Source organism: Amblyomma mixtum, chromosome 8 (assembly GCF_055824585.1).
Source record: "Amblyomma mixtum isolate Tamu chromosome 8, ASM5582458v1, whole genome shotgun sequence".
Taxonomy (NCBI): Eukaryota; Metazoa; Arthropoda; class Arachnida; order Ixodida; family Ixodidae; genus Amblyomma; species Amblyomma mixtum.
In genome coordinates this window covers 124,852,054-124,872,584 of record NC_143019.1, presented here as the reverse complement: position 1 = coordinate 124,872,584, position 20,531 = coordinate 124,852,054, and the positions used below count along the sequence as shown (strand labels likewise).

Genomic DNA, 20,531 nt, shown 5'->3' with positions numbered 1-20,531 from the left:
GAAAACAATACATAACGGTTTAGGGACGGCATTACTATGAAAACGTTGTATGTGACGGGTTATGTAGTGCAATGGAGGTTTTTGCGTTAATAGTACTACCTGGTCGGATCAAAGAGCTGCAAGGTACCTATCCCGCCCTGTAGCGACACATCTGCTAGCGTTCCGCTCGCATTGTTTCCCCCGTGGTGTCTTTCACGTTTCTGTTCTACACCGCTTCATGCCTGAAAAATTGTGCAGCGCGAAGGTAGACTAGAGGAAAAAAAATGACAACACCGGCTCTTGTTTTGCGCGAAACATCTTTTCTTTAAAAAATTTAACTGAAAAACACGAAAAAGTAAAAGCGAAAGACCTCGCTCGACAAAACTAAAAAAAAAGGCCCTATTGATTCGTGTGCAATTCGGCGCACAGGCATTACAATTATTTATAACCACAACTGCTAACACAATTTACTTCTTGTTTGCAGAATGTTAAACACCAATCCTATGCATTAAAAACGGCTTTGGTTCTTCTTCGCAGAAAAATGCCCAAGAAAAAGCATAAAAGAATGTACCTGGAGAAAACTTCCCAGAGAAAGAAAACATCGCTGTTGTGCAACAGAAAACTAGGTTTTAGTTGACAGCACCATTGTTAATCCGTACAAGGAATCGTGCACAACGAAGCAGTGTAATTTTATTCAGGGTAGCTTGTGCATTCGAATTAAAGAAGCTCGGCGACTGCGACGGTTGCATCTGTCTGTCGGCCAGGTCGGAAAAATTACGAAGGGTACTTCAGACTACTTGCGTGCATTTGTGCGCCGCGTGGCCTACTAGTTAACTATATCTGTTGATACGTCAGTAACTAGTACTAATTTCTGAAAGGCCTCTCGGTAAGGGCATTTGGGTCAAATGACTTAGGTTGAATGCCTTTTGGAAAGGTCGCATGACGCACGCGTACTTATAAGCGCCGCTTTAATCAAGCTGCCACGTCACTTTCAGCACCTCACTTCCGGACTGGCTTACGTCACTCCCGGTATGATGACATCACCTCCGATATGGTTGACGTCACTTACGGTGCGGTGTTTTCACTTCTGGAATACGGAAATATTTTGAAGTCACATTGAATTTTGATGAACATTTCCGCGGTCAATCGCTACAGAGCCGTGTTTAGCTGCTGATCAGCCATATAAGGCTTCCACCTCAACAACCATCGCTACTTTGCATCGCTTTCACTTGGCAATTTTCGGGGCACGGAGCTAAAAGCGTGGCAAATTCCGAACATCGTGGACGTAATAGGGCGGTCCTACACATTTACCAACGTACCAAAGGGGTGTTGCGCACGACGATAAGCTGCGGGTAGCGAACGAATCGATCGAAAAGGTTGTTCATAGGGACAAACGAACGACATTCAGAAAGTGAGCATAAAATATTCACACTATTTGGCTCATGTTTTCAAGCAGTCACCAGCAGTACCGTATGTTCCGTCGCATAATGGAGTGGGTAGCGATGCTTCCCCCAAAAAGATGCAGCCCGCGTGCTCTCAAATTTTGTTTCACAATTGTGGTGTCTTCTCCATAGGGACACTTTTAAGCATAAAATGCTTTTAGCTCCCATTGTCGGCAGTGTGGTGACGTCACGCCGAGACCGAGAGCCATCATCCGGGCACTGAAATCCACTCATCCGGGCACTGAATTCCACTCATCCGGGCTCTGAAACGAGAATATCCGGCCACCGTACGAGACTGAACGAGATTGGTTGGTTGGTTGCGACTGAGAGAAGGATGAAAAGGAAAGTGCACGGGCCTGCCAACTGGCTCAAGCCGAGCCACCACCGCCGCCACGTGCAGATAGAAGAGAGTTGAAACATAAGAGGACAGAGTAAAAGACAGAGTAAAGACGCGCGTCGCAACAACCGCGTCCGCCGGAACGGACGCTGGCTGAAAAATACAGATACACGGCCGCAGCCCGAAGGCTGCGAACCGAATGCCACAGATATAGGGGACCGCAGCTTCGCAGGGGGGCGCTGCGGACGCCACTGAAAAGCGCCCTCTCCGACCGACTCCGCACTTCTGTCCGGGCAAACCGGTCTCCCTCCCATTCAGTAGCTACGCGAGCAGCGCGCTTTCTCCTGAAAAAAAGCCAGTTCTGCACGTACTAGCACGTGTTGACCAGCCTGCAAATCTCTTTTTGCAGTCGCGAGCTTTTTCCCTCCTGCTTGAACGCTGACGAGCTTCAGAGGATTAGCAAAATGTACAGGGGCGCTAGGAAAAAATGCGGACAGCACGGCGCCCACGCGCTGCGCAGTCGGAATTTATCTTCAACGCGTTTTTATCTCGGTAGTAACAAAAAGACGCTAGAGTGGTACATTATTGTATCACGGATGTCTCTAGCGTATTTGTGTTGCGAGCCAAGTATAAGCGTGACGAAAATAAATTCCCACAGCGGAGCGCCTAGGCACTGCGCTGTTCGCATTTCTTTCTGTCGCGGCAGTACGCTCTGAGATGTAGGTTAAAAGAAATAGTGGACAGTGAATTTTTTTTTTCGCTGCGCAAACTTGAAAAATGAACTGCTAGTGGATCAGGCCCACTACGTGAAGCAGATTGTTGATGAAAAAGCCGGTACCGTAACGGCGAAATGTGTATCGCAAGCAAATGACGAGGTCATTTAAGACGTGGAATTCGATGCAAATACCATTTTTTTTTTTGGCGCGGGCATCTTCGCAAAATGCTTAATTTCGTTGGGTGGCTGAGCAGTTAGGTGCATGCAGGTTTATTGGCCAAATAATAAGGATTTTGTTACGTGTTTCGCTGAATAATAATGGAAATAATTTTTATTTTAACTTAAAATAAAGTGGCCTTAAGGCGACACGCGAGGCTGAGGAGAAAAACGAAAACACTCACGAAATGCGCCTACCAGCTTCTTGCTATGTACGGCAAAGAGAAAAAATGCTCTAGTTTGGTCAATCGCTACAACGGAGATAAGCGGTTGGTATATTTATTTTAATGCCGATTACAGCGCTCGCGCATCCCCAAAACAATTTATTTGCAGAGCCATCGCTCATATGCAAACGCTCATTCATGTGCAAGCAAACATTTTGATTATTTTTGTTTTTAGAAATTTTTTTACATTTAAAGCAGCTTCAAAAATTGAGCCAGGCGTCACAAGTCAGAACATTGAGGCGATCACTGACCTTGCCTCACACGCGTCTGCATAACGCCGCTAGCTGTTGTCTGTCTCCAAAAGAAAAAATGGCAAAAGAAATGAGTTTCGTTAACGCGAGCTTTACTAAACACTGCATGCTTAGTGAATTACAGCAAAAAGTGCTCAGAAATAATATTACGCGTGCAACATGCCAAACGTGTTTAGCAACAGGAAAAAGCTTACTTCACCCTGCCCTATCGAGATCTGCCGTTTCTCGTTCTCATCCATTTCATACCCAACAATTCCGGACAAAAACATTTTTTAATAGGAAAAAGTGTATGAACGCATTTTTTTTCATATACTGGAAGATTTCACTATAGCAATCTCCCATCGATAGGCTTGCATTTTTTTTCAGTATTAACGTTATTCCTATCGTCAACTACTCGATACGAGCGATGAAAAATATTTAAGATTTTGCTGCATATAGAAAGGGTGGACCATTACCTTCAATATTTCCGTTACTGTACGTTACAATTTTCCAATATTAAATTTTTTTTCCCCAAGAATGTAGGACATCTCCAGGAAATCTGTAGAATTCCACGGGCAGTCCTTGGCCGCCGATGTTCAGAGAACTATTGTGACAGCCCCAGACACAACAAGTTTCTCCACTCTTAGAACGTCGCGGAATTCACAGCGAGCGGCAACAACACTTTTGTGCGCCCGCGAGCAGGACGGCACGTGCTCACAATGAAAGAGAGAGTGCCAGCTGCGCGAGCAGCACGCGCGTACCAGTCGACAGGCTGCTGGCTCAATGCGCTCCGCCCGCGACGTGCCCGGACAGGAACGCCAAAATGACCGGCAGGGGAGAAGTGGCGCTGGTGCAGTGGGAGCAAACTTCAGGTGCGCTTCCCTATATATCGACACAACTGGCTCAAGCCGAGCCACCACCGCTGCCACGTGCAGATAGACGAGAGTTGAAAGATAAGAGGACAGAGTAAAAGACAAAGTAAAGACGCGCGTCGCAACAACCGCGTCCACCGGAACGGACGCTGGCTGGAAAATACAGATACAGCCCGAAGGCTGCAAACCGGATGCCACAGATATATTTCGAGATTCGACGAGACTCACTAAGCCCTCCTACGGGATCGGCATACAAGCGCCGGTTGCTCTCCAAACGAGTCACAAAAAATAACTGCTTCCAGTGTCTTCTCAATGTTTACCAAGATATCAGTCGAGCTGTGCATTTGATAATGCACGGAATTATAATTTCCGATTTCTAATAACACGTGCAAAAAAGCACATACATGCCACAATACACTTCGTTGTCATATGTGATCTGTTAGGGGCTTTGAGAGAAGGCCGCTTAGAGAAAGAGGGGAGCTCCAGGGCGAGAAGGGCTTTCGGCTGAAAAACTGCTTTCGCACGCTCCCCAAGGATTGCGCTGCGGTCCTACACACACGCATGTAAAAGACCGGCCGCAGGGCCTTCATGCCCTTAATGCGTCTTTTCTTTCCTTTTTCTCTTTCAACTCTCCTCTGTCTGCACGTGGCAGCGGTGGTGGCTCGGCTGGAGCCAGTAGGCAGGCCCGTGAAATTTATTTTTCATCCTTCTCTCAGTCACAACAACAACAACGCATGCCCTTTCCCCCTCTGGCAGGCAGATGTATACGCGCTCGCGGAGTATTCGAACGCGCTGCATATACATTCTTGTCAGGCTTGCGTCTCGTCGTGTCCGCGTACGCTTCTGCATCGTCCTGGATTTCAATGCCGCCACCGTCACAGCTGCTTAAGCCGAGCAATGGATCCTGTGTTAGGCCCGTAAACATTTCATGCTTACTCGTCTCGGTTACGGGCGAGGCGCAATTTTTTTGAACTCCTTCCGAGCTGCGAATCCCCGTCGTGTGCATTTATTCAGTTCTGTCAGTCATTTACATTGGTGCTGAAACTTTTTGTTTTCACAAGTGACCCAGAAACGACATTTATTAGTACCTTTATTAGTAGCTGGGCGCAAACACGGAGGCATGCGCGGGACCTCTTTTTCCACATCTCACACTGGCTTTGTTAATTTGCCGAAAGCACTTGAAGCGTCTATCAAGTACTTGCAAAACCTCTTAAATTATCTTGAGCCAAGCGCTCAAGCCGAATTCTATAAGCAACCTTTTTAAATAGTCAAAGTGGACGTGTTTGTTCGTATTTATTTAATTATACATTTTGGCTGCACGATCTCTTTATAAACAGTGGATTATTTCGTAAAGAAAAAAGTTCCCCCAGGCGTAGACATCTCTTTGTTTTTAGTATGAGATCATTGGTTGCTTGCGCGCCATAAACGCCAAGACAACAAAAACGCTTTGCAACATCTGCAGGTGCGACGACCAAGCTCTGGAGCAGATGTCTGGGCGTGTCGAGTTGCCGGAACCCATCAGGCAGCTCACTCCTGTCAGTGAGGTCGAAGCCGACCGTTTCATTCAGCAAGCCCTGAGGAACTTCCAGGGCTTGGACGCCTTCATGAGGCTGGCCGGTGTTGTAAGGGAGCGGATGGAATGCGCCCCCCCCCCCCCCCGCAATACGGTACTGCGCAGCTGGACAACCTTGCTGAAAGCTGGCGATAATCAGGTAGTGCTTGGTGCTCGGTAACGTCATTCGCTTCGACGATCTTCCCAAGTCCGCACAGACAGTGACATCATGTGCGTGTTCCTGCCGTGATTAGAGCGACATGTTCCCTCATGGCCTACTTCACTGGCAGGAGCGGTGAACGGCAAATAACTGCAGTGTCCCACTGCAGGATAAAGACCTCTCCCATATCTGTATATAAACTATGCTGTGCCTACTGCGGCCACCCCAATACCTAAAAGCTCTCATTCTCATCAGCCAACGTAACTTTCAGCCGCCTCCTGCAACGCTTGCCTTCTCTTGGTATTGATCCAGTCCGTTACTCTTAACAATCGTAAAAGCCATCGGCCTTCGAATTAAATGCCCTTGAAAAGCTTATTTCTTCTTTTAGATCTTTTAACGCATGATGAGGAGCTTCTTGTAAAACCGACCGCGCTGTATACGCAATGCCTAATGACCTCGAGCATACCGGAAGCTTGGAAGAAGGCCTTGTGATCTTAATTCATAAAAAAGAAGACAGCAAGCAAAAAAAAAATTAGAAACGGACCACCTTACTCTCTGTGGCCTGCAAGGAGTTTACTAGGGTAATCGCTAAGAAAGTCAGAACAACCTTAGACTTCAAGCAACCAAGTGGTCAGACAGCGTTTCGCAAAGGCTACTTACTCGACAATATACCATATTGACACTATCAGGGAGTAGAGAAATGTGCGGAATATAACCAAGCCCATGTATATAGCCTTCATGCTTGTAGACTACGAAAAAGAATTTGATTCATTTGAAACCTCTGCAGTCATGCAGGCATTAGAGAATCAGGGTTTAAGTGAGCCTTATGTTAAAATGCTAGAGAATATCTATAAAAGCAGCACAGCCACAATAGCCCTCCATGAAGTCAGCAGTAAAATTCCAAGTGGGAAGGGCGTCAGGCAGGGTGAGACGACGTCGCCAATGCTCATCTCCGCATGTTTACAGGTGGTGTTCAGAGGCCTTGATTGAGAACAGTTGAGGGTAAGTGTTAATGAAGGATACCTTAGTAATCTGCGATATGCTCATGACCTTGCCTTGTTAAGTCACTATGGGAAGAATTGCAAAGCATGATCATTGACTCAGAGATGCAAAGTTTGGCGGTGGACCTTAACATATGTCACAAAATTCGGCGCATTTTAGAAACAAACAAAGAAAAACCGCCGCGCGCACGGCGTCTCGCCGGCGCGAGCCCAACGGGAGAGAGGGAAAGCCCCCGCCGAGCGCGTGCCTCTCTCTCCATCGCCACGGCGTGCGCCGAAGGAATGAGTCATCCACGCCGAAGATTCTCGAACATGCGAGTCGAGTCGGTTCTACAGCTGACGGGGGGAAAGGGCGTAGCCTTGCGTGCACTAAGACACGTCCCCGTCGCCCGTCGGCGTCGGCGCCACTCAAGAACACGCTCGAAACTTCGAGATGCGACCCCCGACCTCTGACCAATGGGGACGCGCGGCCGGTGAGAAGAGGAAAGGGAGACAGCACTGCCAATGCTGCGTGTATGTGCGCGCCTACTCGGGCGCGAACAACAAACAGACGGGAGAGCGAGCCTATAAAAGAAGGACGCTGACAGCTATCAGTCAGTCCGGACCGCCGTTTAAGCTTCATCGAAGCGCGCCCGTTCGACTCCCGGGGAAACACCACTCGGCCAGCATCGGACCAACGAGGCAACGGTCGCCAGTCTGCGGGACGGCATCGTCGTGGAACTCTGGTCGTCGGACTGCCGCAGTGCCCGGTGAACAAATTGTGTTTTGTTTGTTTATCTCTCTCTCGTGTGTTAGTGCACTTTAGGTGCAATATTGCATGTGTATTGTATTCTCTCTCGAGTTTAACTTGCACGCGTTGCATTGTTTTATTAATCAGTTCGTATGTGTTTGTACTAGTGATTGTGAAATCCTCTGTATCGTCTCTTTGCTATATAAACCTTGTTTTGTTTTGTAAACCTTTGGCTCCGACCCATTCTCTGGCATTCTCTGGTGTCTGGGAGCTTCCCACGTAAAAGTGCGCGAAGTGTGGGTGACAACATAATATGCAAAAATGTGAAAGTTATGTTCAACAGTCTCGGCAGGGAATAGTACTTTACGATTTGTAGCGAGGCGCCAGAAGTGGCAAGGGGAATCGTCTACCTTGGGCAGGTACTGACAGCAAGTTCGGACTTCAACAAGAAAAGAACTAGAACAATAATAAAGGGATCGAGCAGTTTTGACGAGTACTCTCAGATCATGAATAGAAATTTACCATTATCTGTGAAAAGAAAAGTATACAACACTTGTGTCTTATCGGTACTCACCTAAAAGACAGAAGCGTGCAGGCTAGTTCACTTAAGTTCACTTAAGTTGAGGGCAATGCAGCGAGCTATGGAAATGAAAATGATAAGTGTAAAATTAAGAAGCTGGAGATTACACAGTGGGTCAGGGAACAAAAGCGAGTCAATGAAATCCTTATGGAAACTGAGAAAAAATGGGACAAAAATTAACAGAAAATGAAATTACACTCTATAAAATACGGCTCATGTTCTGCTTTTAGGGAGCCCTTTGATGAGGGGTGAAACTGGTCCCCTGCTAATCTAACAGAGAAATCCCATCGGATGGTAGTCATGTACCTGAAATATCAATGTTGGCAATGTGGACAAATTCTGTTGGACGCAGAAACAAACCAAACAGAAATGAGAAAATTTAATGTTGAACAGTTGGCAAGGCAGGCGTCCATGGGTCCAGGTACGGGTGTGGTTGTTCATTGGTGGCATCACGGAACACTGCACCGGTAAAATAACGAATGGTAAAGACTTGACCCCCGATTACGCCTTAGCAAGTCGTTGCACAAGGCTCTTCGTGTAATGAGTTGATTGCATTAAGAACTGTACTAACTCCTGGATGTAGTAGAAACGTTGAGAATATTTTTGGGCAGCCAGTAGAAGTCTTGTAAGTTTAGCCAGGTAGTCGTAAAGGATCGTAAATGTAGTTTGCATACCCAGAGCAAGCTAGTCAAGCGTTACAACCGTTTCTGCGGTGTGAAACCCCTGCAAACACATTTGTGAGAAAGTAGAGATAGAAAGCCCGGCTAAGTAATAATTCAAGCCTAGTAATCTACTGCCAGCAGACACAGAAAACCGCAAGGCAGGTGAGGCAGGAAACATTTTCAAAATTTCCGCTCGGCTCTGATGTTTTGCCGTAATCGCCTACGGAAATTTCCTTGTGCATGCCACTACACCTTGGCCAATCCTCCCATGTAGGTACGTGCCATGTCTTAAGAGGAAGAAGAAGAAGGAAAAGGAGGCGGCGCTATTCCTCGAGCTCGCGCAAGCTGCCATCACGAAGAAGCTGTTCCGTACCTTCAAGGCGTTTGACGTACAAGCCCCACCCGCTTCACATCCACGGATCCACGGCGGCTCTACCCCTCTGCATCTGCAACGTCACCCTGCTGGAGGCTCACCCTCACAGGTAAGGAAGGGGCTACACAGTCGCTTCGATACCCTAATGCCCCTGAACCATGGCATTGCGAAGTGGTTTCTGCCTAGATCAGGGAGCGGCTGAAGTTCGTTCCTTTATGTCTAACCGCGTTTCTCCCTCAGGCGACCATTCACTCATTCGTTGCCTAAGATTGAAGAGTGCCTGGTATTCTTCGCGGCCCTATAAGGTGCGTTTTAATGGGTGACAATTTTTTACCTGCGAGACACCCAGCGAATTATCAGTTTAGCAGTAGCCTTATGCTTAGCTCGAAGTTGAGTCTTGGCTTTGTAGCATCAATTTTCTAGTGAATAATTGCGCCCTGCGCCCTTAAGCTTTCATGTAACGCTGGAAGAGTAAGTGCCTTCAGGAGGGAAGTCACTTCCTTCTCAGGTGAAGGCTTACGCTGTGCGTTGTAAACTGCGTAAGCACTTTGCCAGTATTTGTTGCGAGCCGGAAGAAAACAGCACTTGACATGGATGTAATTTCGGCGGCCCATATGCGTTTTGTATTTGCAATGATGTCAGGTTTAGGAGCTCTAGTGGGCATCTTGAGATGATGCCAGGCTGAGGGCTCTTCTCTCTTTAGCAAGTTATGTGATGCAGAGGATTGATGGAAAGAGGAAAACCATAATGCTATATCTGGTTTCGAAGGGCTCTCTTCCTTTGCCATGTTTGCCTTGGCAATAAAAAACATCGTTCCTCAAGAATAGGGTCTAGCCTCGGCCGACATCATGTCACCGGGTGACGAGCGGATACCCTGCCAGATTAGGGGTTGCATTTCTCTTCGACCCTGCCAAAGACATTGCTGCCGAAGAGCGAGTTCTTTGGCAAGTTGGTCTTGTACTCGCTACAGAACTGCAGCAAAGGAATCACACTGAAATTACAAAAACACAAACCCCATAAGCGATGTTTCAAATATCTTGTATAAATCGAAATGCAACCTTTTCTTTGCCACTAGATCAGTGGCCCTTAGGAGTATGCCAGCTCTAGCTTGAGCTTTAAATTTGACACGTGACTTTATTTTTGGCTGTTCGGTACACGCGTACGAGACGCAGCTGTTATACTCTGAAAAAAGAGGGTTCGTTCGTGTTTGTGTGTATGTAATGTGAAGGTGCTTCTTGGGCTGCAGATATCTATCTTATTTGCACTTTCTTGACTTGTGTCCTTTAATTTCAGCTGCTCATTTGCAAGTGGAGGATGTGCAGAGTATTCGCGAAGAAAGTGAACATGTCAATTTAATTTGAAAGAGCGAAAGCGGTGTCCATCGTGTTTTCATTAGTATAGCAAATGCAGAGACTCGGAGAACTGTGCGTGTTTCGTACGCCTGCAAAAGCGTCTCAGAAGCAGCACGTCATTGTTTCGGAATTCGGTGCACGGACAGCCGCTTCGAAAAGGGATGGGAGGCCTCTGCCGTAAAGATTGTTGCAGCAGAAAATCCTGGCATGTGGCTCTTCTTGCGAGCAGAAAAAACTTCCCAGGCCGCTCGTTTAGCCGCCATGGTCCAAGTACCTGGAATTATCTCTGCAGTCATCTGCGTGCAGGAAGATGACTGCCAAGCAGCACAGCGGTGGTCGGCACTACTCCCGCTTCCTGGCATGCCTTGGCGTCGCCTGCCCGCTACTGCTCAGCCCAATGCTCTTCCAGGAAAGCCAGGTGGGCTCCACGCGAAGTGATATTGGAGATGTTTACGCAAAAAGCGTACTGGCGCTAAAAGACGAAGACAATACACACAACAAGAAGTACTGGCGCCAACTTCGAACTTAGTTTATTCACGGAAAAAACCACTTAATAACCACACGGCACGCAAAAAGATAAAGACAACCAGATACAATGGGTGATTTAACAGACACACGTGCCAAAAGGACCAAAGCAATGATTATAACGCTGACAAAATCCCACTAAGAAAATTAATCTCTTCATCTGGCAGCGACACAGATGGCTTGGTGATGCAGATATGGCCCCTCTGCTTGATATAATATGCTTCTAATTATTTCCCTCTTCGATCGCTCTTTAGGCCTTGCAATGAATCTAGGGTTTTCAAAACTGTTGGTCCTTCAACCCGAGATCGTGCAAAGAGCTACTGCCTTTTAGTAGCGCACATTCCAAGCTACTCAAGCGGGGAATCGTTACGACATGCCTGAATGCAGCATTGGATAAATCGTGTGAACATGAGATGGCACAGAGATTTGATGCGCAAACTGAACGCATTCATCAAGCCGCGTATCCGGAACACCTCATCATTAGTATTAGTGACGACCTGGTCAAGAAGCGCAAGCGGACGTTGAAGGGTGAACAGGGTAAAAAAACAAGGATAACGAAAAACAACCGACGGTGGTGATTCCCTATATCCATCGGCTTTCGCGCAACTTGAAGAAAGTGGCCATGTGGTATAGGATCAATGTGGTGCTTTCTGCTCCCTGCAAGCTGTCGCGCGTTCGCACCTTGAACAAAGAATGGTTAGGCAGTGCAAAAAGAAACACAGCGCCCGTTCATGTGTCTTTCTTCTGTCCTCGCCCAAGTTCGCGCTGTTTTTCAGAAAAATATCGTACCAACTCGCCCAAGCTTCCGCTCTAACCAAATCCGCGCCATTGAATGCACGGCTGATGTTGTGTACGTTGTGCCTCTAAGCTGCGGTAAGGAATATATTGGCCAGACAGGTCAGTTCTGCAATGAAAGAGTCAGGCAGCACAAGATCACAAGATTGCTGTAAAAAATGGCTACGGCAGCCACATGGCCACTCACTGCAAAGCTGCAAATGCCGTCGCAGTTTCGAAAACACTAGATTCATTCCAAGGCCTAAAGACAGATTAGAGCGTGAGATAATAAGCATATTACATCAAGCAGAGGGGCCATAGCTGCATAAGCAAGCCATCTGTGTCGCTGTCAGATGAATAGATTAGTTTTCTTAGTGGGCCTATGTCAGCGTTATAATCATTGCTTTGGTCCTTTTGGCACGTGTGTCTTTGTTAAATCACTCGTTGTATCTGGTTGTCTTTATCTTATTGCATGCCGTGTGTTTATTAAGTGGTTTTTTTCCGTGAATAAACTCAGTTGGAAGTTGGCGCCAGTCCTTTCTTGCTGTGTGTATTGTCTTCGTCCTTTAGCGCCAGCACACTTTTTGCGTAAACATGTCCTCCAACAACCAGCTAGCTCAAATCAAAGTGTAGCTGATATTGGACATTTCAGGGGGACAAGGCTGTAGCAAGATCCGTCACACTAAACTTCCTCTGAATGCCGGTACTTCGAAATCCGTGTTTCCTTCCTACGTTCTGGGTAATTGAGCAGAGCGTTGCGAACTCCTTTATAGGCCGCATTGGGAGGCATGATAATGAAGCGCGAATGCTAGAAGTATATATGAGGTGTTTCAGGGAAAAGCTCCAGTACCTTTTAGCATACCCAGCATATCAGAACTAAAGTATTTTTAACAATAAAATGTTTATGAAATCATTTTTATATAGTTTAAGATTTCACTAAACAATCAATTTATACACATGTTTAATAGGCGGCTCGCATTATATTGCTATTCACTTTTTTTGCTATCGTCAAAAAAGTTCCCCCACTGCTCTTCAATGACCGTCTTCACTACTCGATGAGAGTGATGGAAAACTTAAAAAGAAAGATTTTGTTACGCATCAAAATAATGGCCAATTTCCTTCGATGTTTCCTTAGCAGCAGCTTATAATATCCCAATATTTAATATCCTAATATTAAATATTTTTGCCCAAGAGTGCTGGACATGACAATGCCGATGGTTTCTTTGGATTTTAGTTCGTTAACTAGTAAGCTGGTCCAATAAGTTCTGAAAAGTGTCGCTGCACAAACAGTGCTTGAATGTATGTGTAGTCTCTTTGGCCCAAATGCGGGATTGTGTGCACCGAGGCCGATCGTTTATCTTTAAGAGGTGGTATAGTTAACCACGGTCTAAGCGGTCCTGCAGAAGAAGGAAAAAACCTTGCAATGAATATATTTCGATAACGAGTTCCCAATGACCCCAGGACCACATCTTCGCTACTTTTCCGCCCATCTATGCAATCCCAGCAAGGAGAACATGAAGTAGTTAAATGACTCGGTGTCGACAGCAGCTGCAGTCCTTTCGTGCCTTGGCGCACTTAGACAACTGCACGCACACGCCGCACCACCAAATGATCCAGCTAAACGTGCTGTATGTCGTCAGAATCTGGGTGATCTATATTGTCTGATCTATATATAAGTCTATATTGCGTGGTGCCATCTATTCTCGTTTGAAAGAAGCATTAGGAACGGCGAAAAAGGTCGGACCGTGCTGTCGGGCTGTCGGTCGACACCTAAATTTATTCTTAAACTTTGGCCGGGAGCCAAGCGGGGGCGCTTCTTTGAAGCGAGAACTGCGGCATGTGTTGACCGACGCTGATAAACGTGCTTCATTTATAGGCGCCGCAGCGTTTGTTCGTCACATCGAGCAAAGGCAGTCATGCTAATGCACTTAACGTCAAATGTACAGCCGTTCTGTCAACCTCCAACGGGTCGCGATTTGACAAGAGTGGAGATGGTTCCAGAAGGTACGAGTTTCCTTCTTTCCCACTCGGTGCTGTTGCGTCCGCAGGGAGTGGAGAGATGCATCACTGAGAGCGGCGAGGTGGATAATCGGGGATCTTTTCTTCAAGCTTCACGATTCTTCTGCGGCTCATGCGGACGAGATTCCTTTCACGTCACACCTCCTTTCCAAATGTGCGCCGTTTTTTGTGACACCTATACAGACCCTGCCAGCTGTATGTTACAGGCAGTCCCCTATGGGACAGAAACGTGGAGGCTAGCCAAAAAAGGGGTTTAGCTTAAGTTAAAGGCAACGCAGCGAGCTATGGAAAGAAAAATGATAGATTTAACGTTAAGAGACCAGAAAAGGACAGTGGGTAAGGGAACAAACGTAGGTTGATTACATCGTAGTCGAAATCGCGAGGAAGAAATGGGCTTGAGCAGGGAATGTAAGGCGAGGGCAAGATAAACGCTGGTCCTTCAGGGTAACGGAGTGGATTTCAAGAGAAGGCAAGTGTACCAGAGGGCGGCACGAAGTTAGGTGGGAGGATGAAATTTATAAGGTTGCGGGGGTACGTTGGCCGCGCCCGGCAAAAGACATGGTTAATTTCAGAGACATGAGAGAGGCCTTTGCTTTGTGACATCATCATCATCATCAGGCAGGCTAATGATGATGATACTGATGGTAGCAGGCAGAAAAAAATCAACGCACGCGGTTTCACAATCAGGACTGATCTTTTTTTTTTGTCAAATAAATAGGCGATATCGCCCTGTACGGTACACCAAATGGCTTTTCGTCGCGGTGAATTTTCTTTCGTATTCCATACGTGCGTACGTCCATTCCATATCTCCGATAGCGTTATTCTTGTGTTCAATATCATTTTTCGCCTCCCTTGGATCATACCATTCGCCGCTGAGAGGTCGAGGAAACCGTATAGCGTAGTCTGTGCAAGAACCACCCCTGCAGATGAGGCTTGCGCATCGGAATCGCGATTTGGTTACTGACGCTTCCTAGCCTTCTTAGTCGGCAACAAGCGAGCCCGGCAAGCTGCGTCTTAAGTACAATTTGATGTTTATTCGGCATTAACAATACAAGCAAACAAGTGCAAGAAATTAGTATTGTAGGAGGTCCCGTGGTTAAAAAACTGTTAGGGGGACCTCGTAATGCGATGTGACATAGTCTAAACAAGTACAAAGGAAGTGTTCACTAGGCACTGTCACAGGAATATAGATGGGCCCCAGTAACAACAATATCGTTAGTAAATAACTGCACGTTAACTTATGTACAAAGCACCACAAGGAGCGGTATGGCATAAGTGTAACAACGGCGAAGAATAACAAACATAACATCATGCTCAGCTAAAATTAAATTATGATTTGCGAAGCTTAATTTTTTTTAGTACTGTTAAGAAAAATGGAACTCTTGCGGAGTAATTTAATTTCGTATGGAAGGGAATTCCATGACCTTATACCGGTGAAATTTTTGGTGTATCTTTCATAAGTACATACTTTTGAAAGGAGCAGATTAAGACACTCAGAAAACCTACTTACATTAGTATTGTTAAAATAATGTATGGGGAAGACACCCAGTTCTATGTCGCGGTGAATAATCCGATAAACAATAAGTAAACAACAATGACATCTTCGTCCAGACCTTGAACTGGCGGCACCTTATCGATGGCTTAAACACGGCTCATTTCAAAGGCACCTCTTCAGGCAGCACAATTGTGCTATGGATTAAAACTCTTAGCTCATGTCGTGTTAGCACTGTTGGCACATTTAGACTGCTGACGAATACATAGAGTAAAAAAAGAACAACCAACACTCGGAAAGCCTTCTGGATGGTTGCAGTATAGGTCGCTCCGGACTTTTTTTGTCTAGTCTAGGGCCCCCATTCAGACAGTCATTCGACAGGCTAGCTCTATAAAGGCTTACAGGTCCCGCACGACCATGCTAGACAAGGCCTCCTGCCAAAGCTCCATCTTGAATTTCGGTGCGAAGGCACTGCCTTGTTTTGTAGGCAGGCACACGTGGTATGAAATAATGTGGCTCTATCTCGGTAATGTGCATATCTATGGTCAAAAGCGATGGGATGAATTTTCCTAAGTACTGGTACGGCGTAAAGCGATTGCGCAGTTTCTTTTCACTGAGTCGACAAGAGGCGCTAACACACACGGTACTCTGTCGCACTGTCCGTGGATGCAGAAGTCCCGCTGCTGCTTCTGCTTGGCGACAGTGTCCATCGTGCAGCTGACGGAGGCGCTGCCGCCGCCCATCATGGCGCTCCTGCCGCTCTTCGTCTTCTCCGACCTGGAGGCCACCCCGAGCACCGACGCCGAGCTTACGGTACGCGGCGGTCATCGCTCTCCTGGAAGGAGCTGCAAAGCTCTGTAGATCGTCTGGCGCTAGTGTTGAGAAGTGGATGGAAGTTGTCGAGAAATGCCGTTCTCAATTATGCGTTCCCCTAATAAAACTGTTAGCAGATATCTAACGCACAAGGAGCGGTTAAATGTAAACCATTTGCAGTCTCTTCTAAAACTTATCATGGAATCCACACCCAAGGGGCGCACGCACTTTCGACGCACGCACGACCAATTAGCCTTAAAATCTACGTTAGACAAACGACTTGGCTAATTCGGATGATTCACAGGACTTTGCGTATTGGTACTGAGAGTCTTGTCGAGCACCTGGAAGGAGTGAACTTGGATTGAAATCATAGTTCTTTGATATCAAGCTTATAGCAGGTGCTAGTAGTTAAGTTTATTAGATTTTCAAGCGTATTTCTTTTTTGCGAGTGATTTGGCCGTGCCAGATTAGTTTCTTTGGTACCTAATGCTTTGTTGGGAGAGCTCACGAATGAGCCTCAGTTCACTGGCTTTGATGAACCTATAGCACCGAACGTCCTATAGTAGGAAGTCTTTTTATGAGGAGCACATTGGACAGCGCAACAACACCATGCATCCGTCGCGCATGAAAGATCAGTCAATGCATAATGAAAATGATCCGGTACTAGAAGTATTATCTGCCCATTGAATGGGTTCAATACGTCCATTCAGCGCTCAATACCACTCGTGCCGGGCGACGCAGCTGCGCATCAGGACGGTATTTTGGGCGTGATGAGTGTGACCATCTTATTTTATGGCACAACGCTTATGTAGAAGGATTTCAGGAACACGACGTGATGAAAGTGAGAGCAAGACATGCCCCTCGGTGCCGTCCAGGAGCCGGATCACCCAGGTCTCGATTATAATCAACCCCCAGACTTAAATGAAGAACAGCGTTTGTCCCACTCTTACTCTCAGAGCAAGAGAAGTTCACGAAGGTTTTTACGCGCTGAAAAGGAGGCGCTTCCTTTTCTAGGTGGCATGGAGTTCTCGTGGAACACTCGAAGCATGAGGTGGACCTCCGTGATCTCGTATGCGGCGTGAGGCGCGTGGGATATCTGATGTGGACCATGCGATGTGCCGCTGGTATTATATTCAGGTAGAGCCGTGATGGCTGAGTGGTTGGGACGCTAAGCACCTGAGCCTCTGAAAGCGGGCTAGATCTTGACCACTTCGGCTGCTTTTCTATGCAGCCGAAGCGCAAGGAGCCCGTGTACCGTCGGATACCTGTGGACGTTCAAGAGCCCCACGGGGACTAAATTAAGGGCTGAAGAGGGTGTCTAAAAAAGTTCTTACTAATGATATCACATATATCAACTCGTAAGGGAACATATATTTTGGCATTTAGGCTCCAAATAATTCGTTCATTTTATGTGAAGCAAGTCCTTGAGATCGTAAGTAATATATTATGCAACTTTTTGCCCACAGCTTCTAAGAAATTTTGCGGCCCGGAACTTTGTGGTATGCATGCCATTGCTTTCTCGTCAGATCAAGGTGAGAAATAAGGCCAAATATTACCATTTTGTCTGTAAACGATGTTGAATTACAGGGATTTGAAGTTTGCCGCTTCAGAAACGGCAGGAAAATTTTGTGTTGCTGTTATAAAGCGACCGCATCCAAACATTGCAGCTCAGCTTCTGTGATATGTAGGATGATACTTTGTCTTATTGCATACGTTTAAATTAAGAAAAATAAATGGCCACGATTTTACAGTTACCGCCTGCAAACTTTCTTGAAAGCTGTTGGCAAACGTTACATAGTATAATCCATAAGTGTGCAAGAATTTGTTAACATAAAATTAAAGGACATATTTGTGATCAGCATGGAAAAATAGATATTCCCTGAAGATTACGCATCATGGAGCACATCATGGTGGTTTAACATGGAGATAATCTAGCATGCTGTAGAGAACGAAGGTAGACTAAAAGCAGTCAAGAGAACACTAGGTACAGATAAAAACAAGATGTATGCGCTAAGAGACAAAGTGGGCAGTGTCATTAGCATTATGGACAAGATAGTTAAGATGTTCTACATAAATCTATACAGTAGCCAATGTAATCAGAACATTAATGCGAGAGGCAGTATAGCACAGCAATGAGACATTGCGCCAGTAACGAAAGATGAAGTAAAGAAAGCCTTAGGAGTAATTCAAAGAGAGAAAGCAGCTGGTAAGTTTCAGGTGACAGAAGATTTCGTGAAGGACGGAGGAGAGATTGTGCTAGGAAAAGTAGCCACCATGTATACCTAATGCCATATGACCTCGAGCGTACGAGAAGCTAGGACGAACGCTAACATTAAGTCATAAGAAAGGAGGCGTCAAGGACTTGAAAAATTATAAACCGATCAGCTTACTGTCTGTTACCTACAAGCCATCTACTAAGGATTTCGTAAAGTATACTCGACAATAGACACTATTCAAACTATCAATGATAGACAAATGCACAGAATACAACCAACCCCTTTTTATGGCGTTCATTTATTACGAGAAAGCACTTGACTCAGTTGAAACCTGATAAGTCAAGCAGGCATTGCGGAATCAGGGTGTAGAAGAGTCTTGAGCGACAATACTAGAAGATATCTGTAACGACTGCACAGCTACCATGGTACTTCGTAAAGTCAGCAATAAAATATCAATATGGAAGGGTGTCAGGCAGGGAGACACGATTCGCCAGTGCTGCTCACAGCCTGTACTGGGAGTGTTCCCAGACTTGGATGGGGAACATCTGGGGATAAGATTTAATGGAGAATAATTAAGTAACTTGCAATTGACTGATGCCATTGCCTACAATGCATGATGAGCTGCAAAGCATGATCAATGAATTAGACAAGTAGTGCAGAGCACTAGGTCTCAGAATTAACATGCAGAAAACCCCAAAGTAATGTTCAACAGTATCGCAAGGAAACAGCAGTTCCCAATTGGTAGCGAGGTGCTGGTAATGGTAAGGCAATACGCCTACTTTGAGCAGGTAGTGGCCACTGATTTGGATGATCAATGTGAAAAAACTCTGATAAGAATGGGGTAGAGCGCATACGGTAGGTTGTCTCAGATCATTAAAGGCTGTTTGCCGATATCGTTCAACAGAAAAGTTTTTTATGCAGCTGCATCTTACCGGTAGTCACCTACGGGGCAGAAACGTGGGAACATGGAAACTTGGCAGAAAAGGGTTCACCCTAAGTTAAGGACAACGCAGCGAGCTATGGAAAGAAAAAATGATAGGTGTAACGTTAAGAGACCGGAAGTAGACAGTGTGGGTGAAGGGACAACCCCGATTTAACGACATCCTAGTCTTAATCGAGAGAGAAAAATGGGCCTGGGCAGGGCATGTATTGCGAGGGCAACATAACCGCTGGTCCTTAACGGTAACGGAGTAGATTCCAAGAGAAGGCAAAGCGTAGCAGGGAGCGGCAGTAAGTTGGGAGCGCCCGGGGATGCTCTGGACTCTGTATATTTATTTTATTTATTTATTTATTTATTACATACTATCAGTCCTTTCCAGGACTAAGGTAGGAGTGGAAACATTACATTGTATAGTGACAGAAATACCAAGACAACTGGTACAAACAAACAAACCCGTAACAAAATATGCTAACTACGTACTACACAAATGGTCATAAAGCAGAGACGAAAACTCATCATGAGATTCCACAGACACCACGTCATCAGGTAGCAAATTCCAGTCATGTGCGGTATAGTGATGTGCGGTATAGGTGTGTAGTCACACCTTTGCCTGTGGTGCACGCATTCAAGCTGCTTTTCCTGCAAACCGTCCTAGACCTCTGTTTTTGGGCGCCTACTCGGGGCCTATCTTAATCACGTGCAAAGTGATTACAGCTTTTGCTGCAAAACGGAAAATGGTAACATCACTAGTTACACGAAGTTAGTTATTAGTGATTCCTATAGCGAACCACAATGAAAAAAAAGTGAAGACGTCAGTCTTTTTACGATAAAGCATGAGTCAAAAATAGTTTCAATCATACTTAAGAATTCATGCGCCACCGCAACCTCATAAAAAGTCACGAATTGCCAAAACAAAAACGAATATTCAAAGACAAGAAGACTGAGTTGGAAGAGTAATTTTCTCTGCTGCCAACCCCCCCCCCCCCCCCCCTCCCAGGAAACATAACGGGGGCTGCCTAAAGGAAACCCCTAAAAGCAATCAGCTGTGCTTTGCTGGGATTGTGGGAACAGCGTGAAATGCCTTCTGCGTGTTTAAGAAGCGTGCTTAAATTTGTTTACCACTATGCGAACCTGTTCTAACTGTCTGAAATATTCCGTAGCTGCAATTAGACACGACAAACTGGCGCCAAAGCTCTGATGAACAGGTAATAAAGTGGTCCTTGTGTAATAGCCGTGCCGCACGGACAGATCTAATGCCATTAAATGCTTACCGCCTTAAGTTTTAATGGCATTCGTGCGGTGCCACACGCATAAATTTAATGGCATT

At 46.0% G+C, this 20,531-nt stretch overlaps 1 protein-coding gene across 1 annotated transcript; it reads left to right on the top strand.

Annotated features, from left to right (window-relative positions):
- Positions 1-10,735: 10,735 nt before the first annotated feature.
- On the top strand, positions 10,736-17,345 carry LOC149334225 (uncharacterized). The gene is made up of 3 exons (XM_089557890.1): positions 10,736-10,843; positions 15,908-16,048; positions 17,280-17,345. Exons 1-3 carry the CDS (start codon positions 10,736-10,738, stop codon positions 17,343-17,345), a joined length of 315 nt encoding a protein of 104 aa, XP_089414016.1.
- The last annotated feature ends 3,186 nt before the right edge of the window (positions 17,346-20,531 follow it).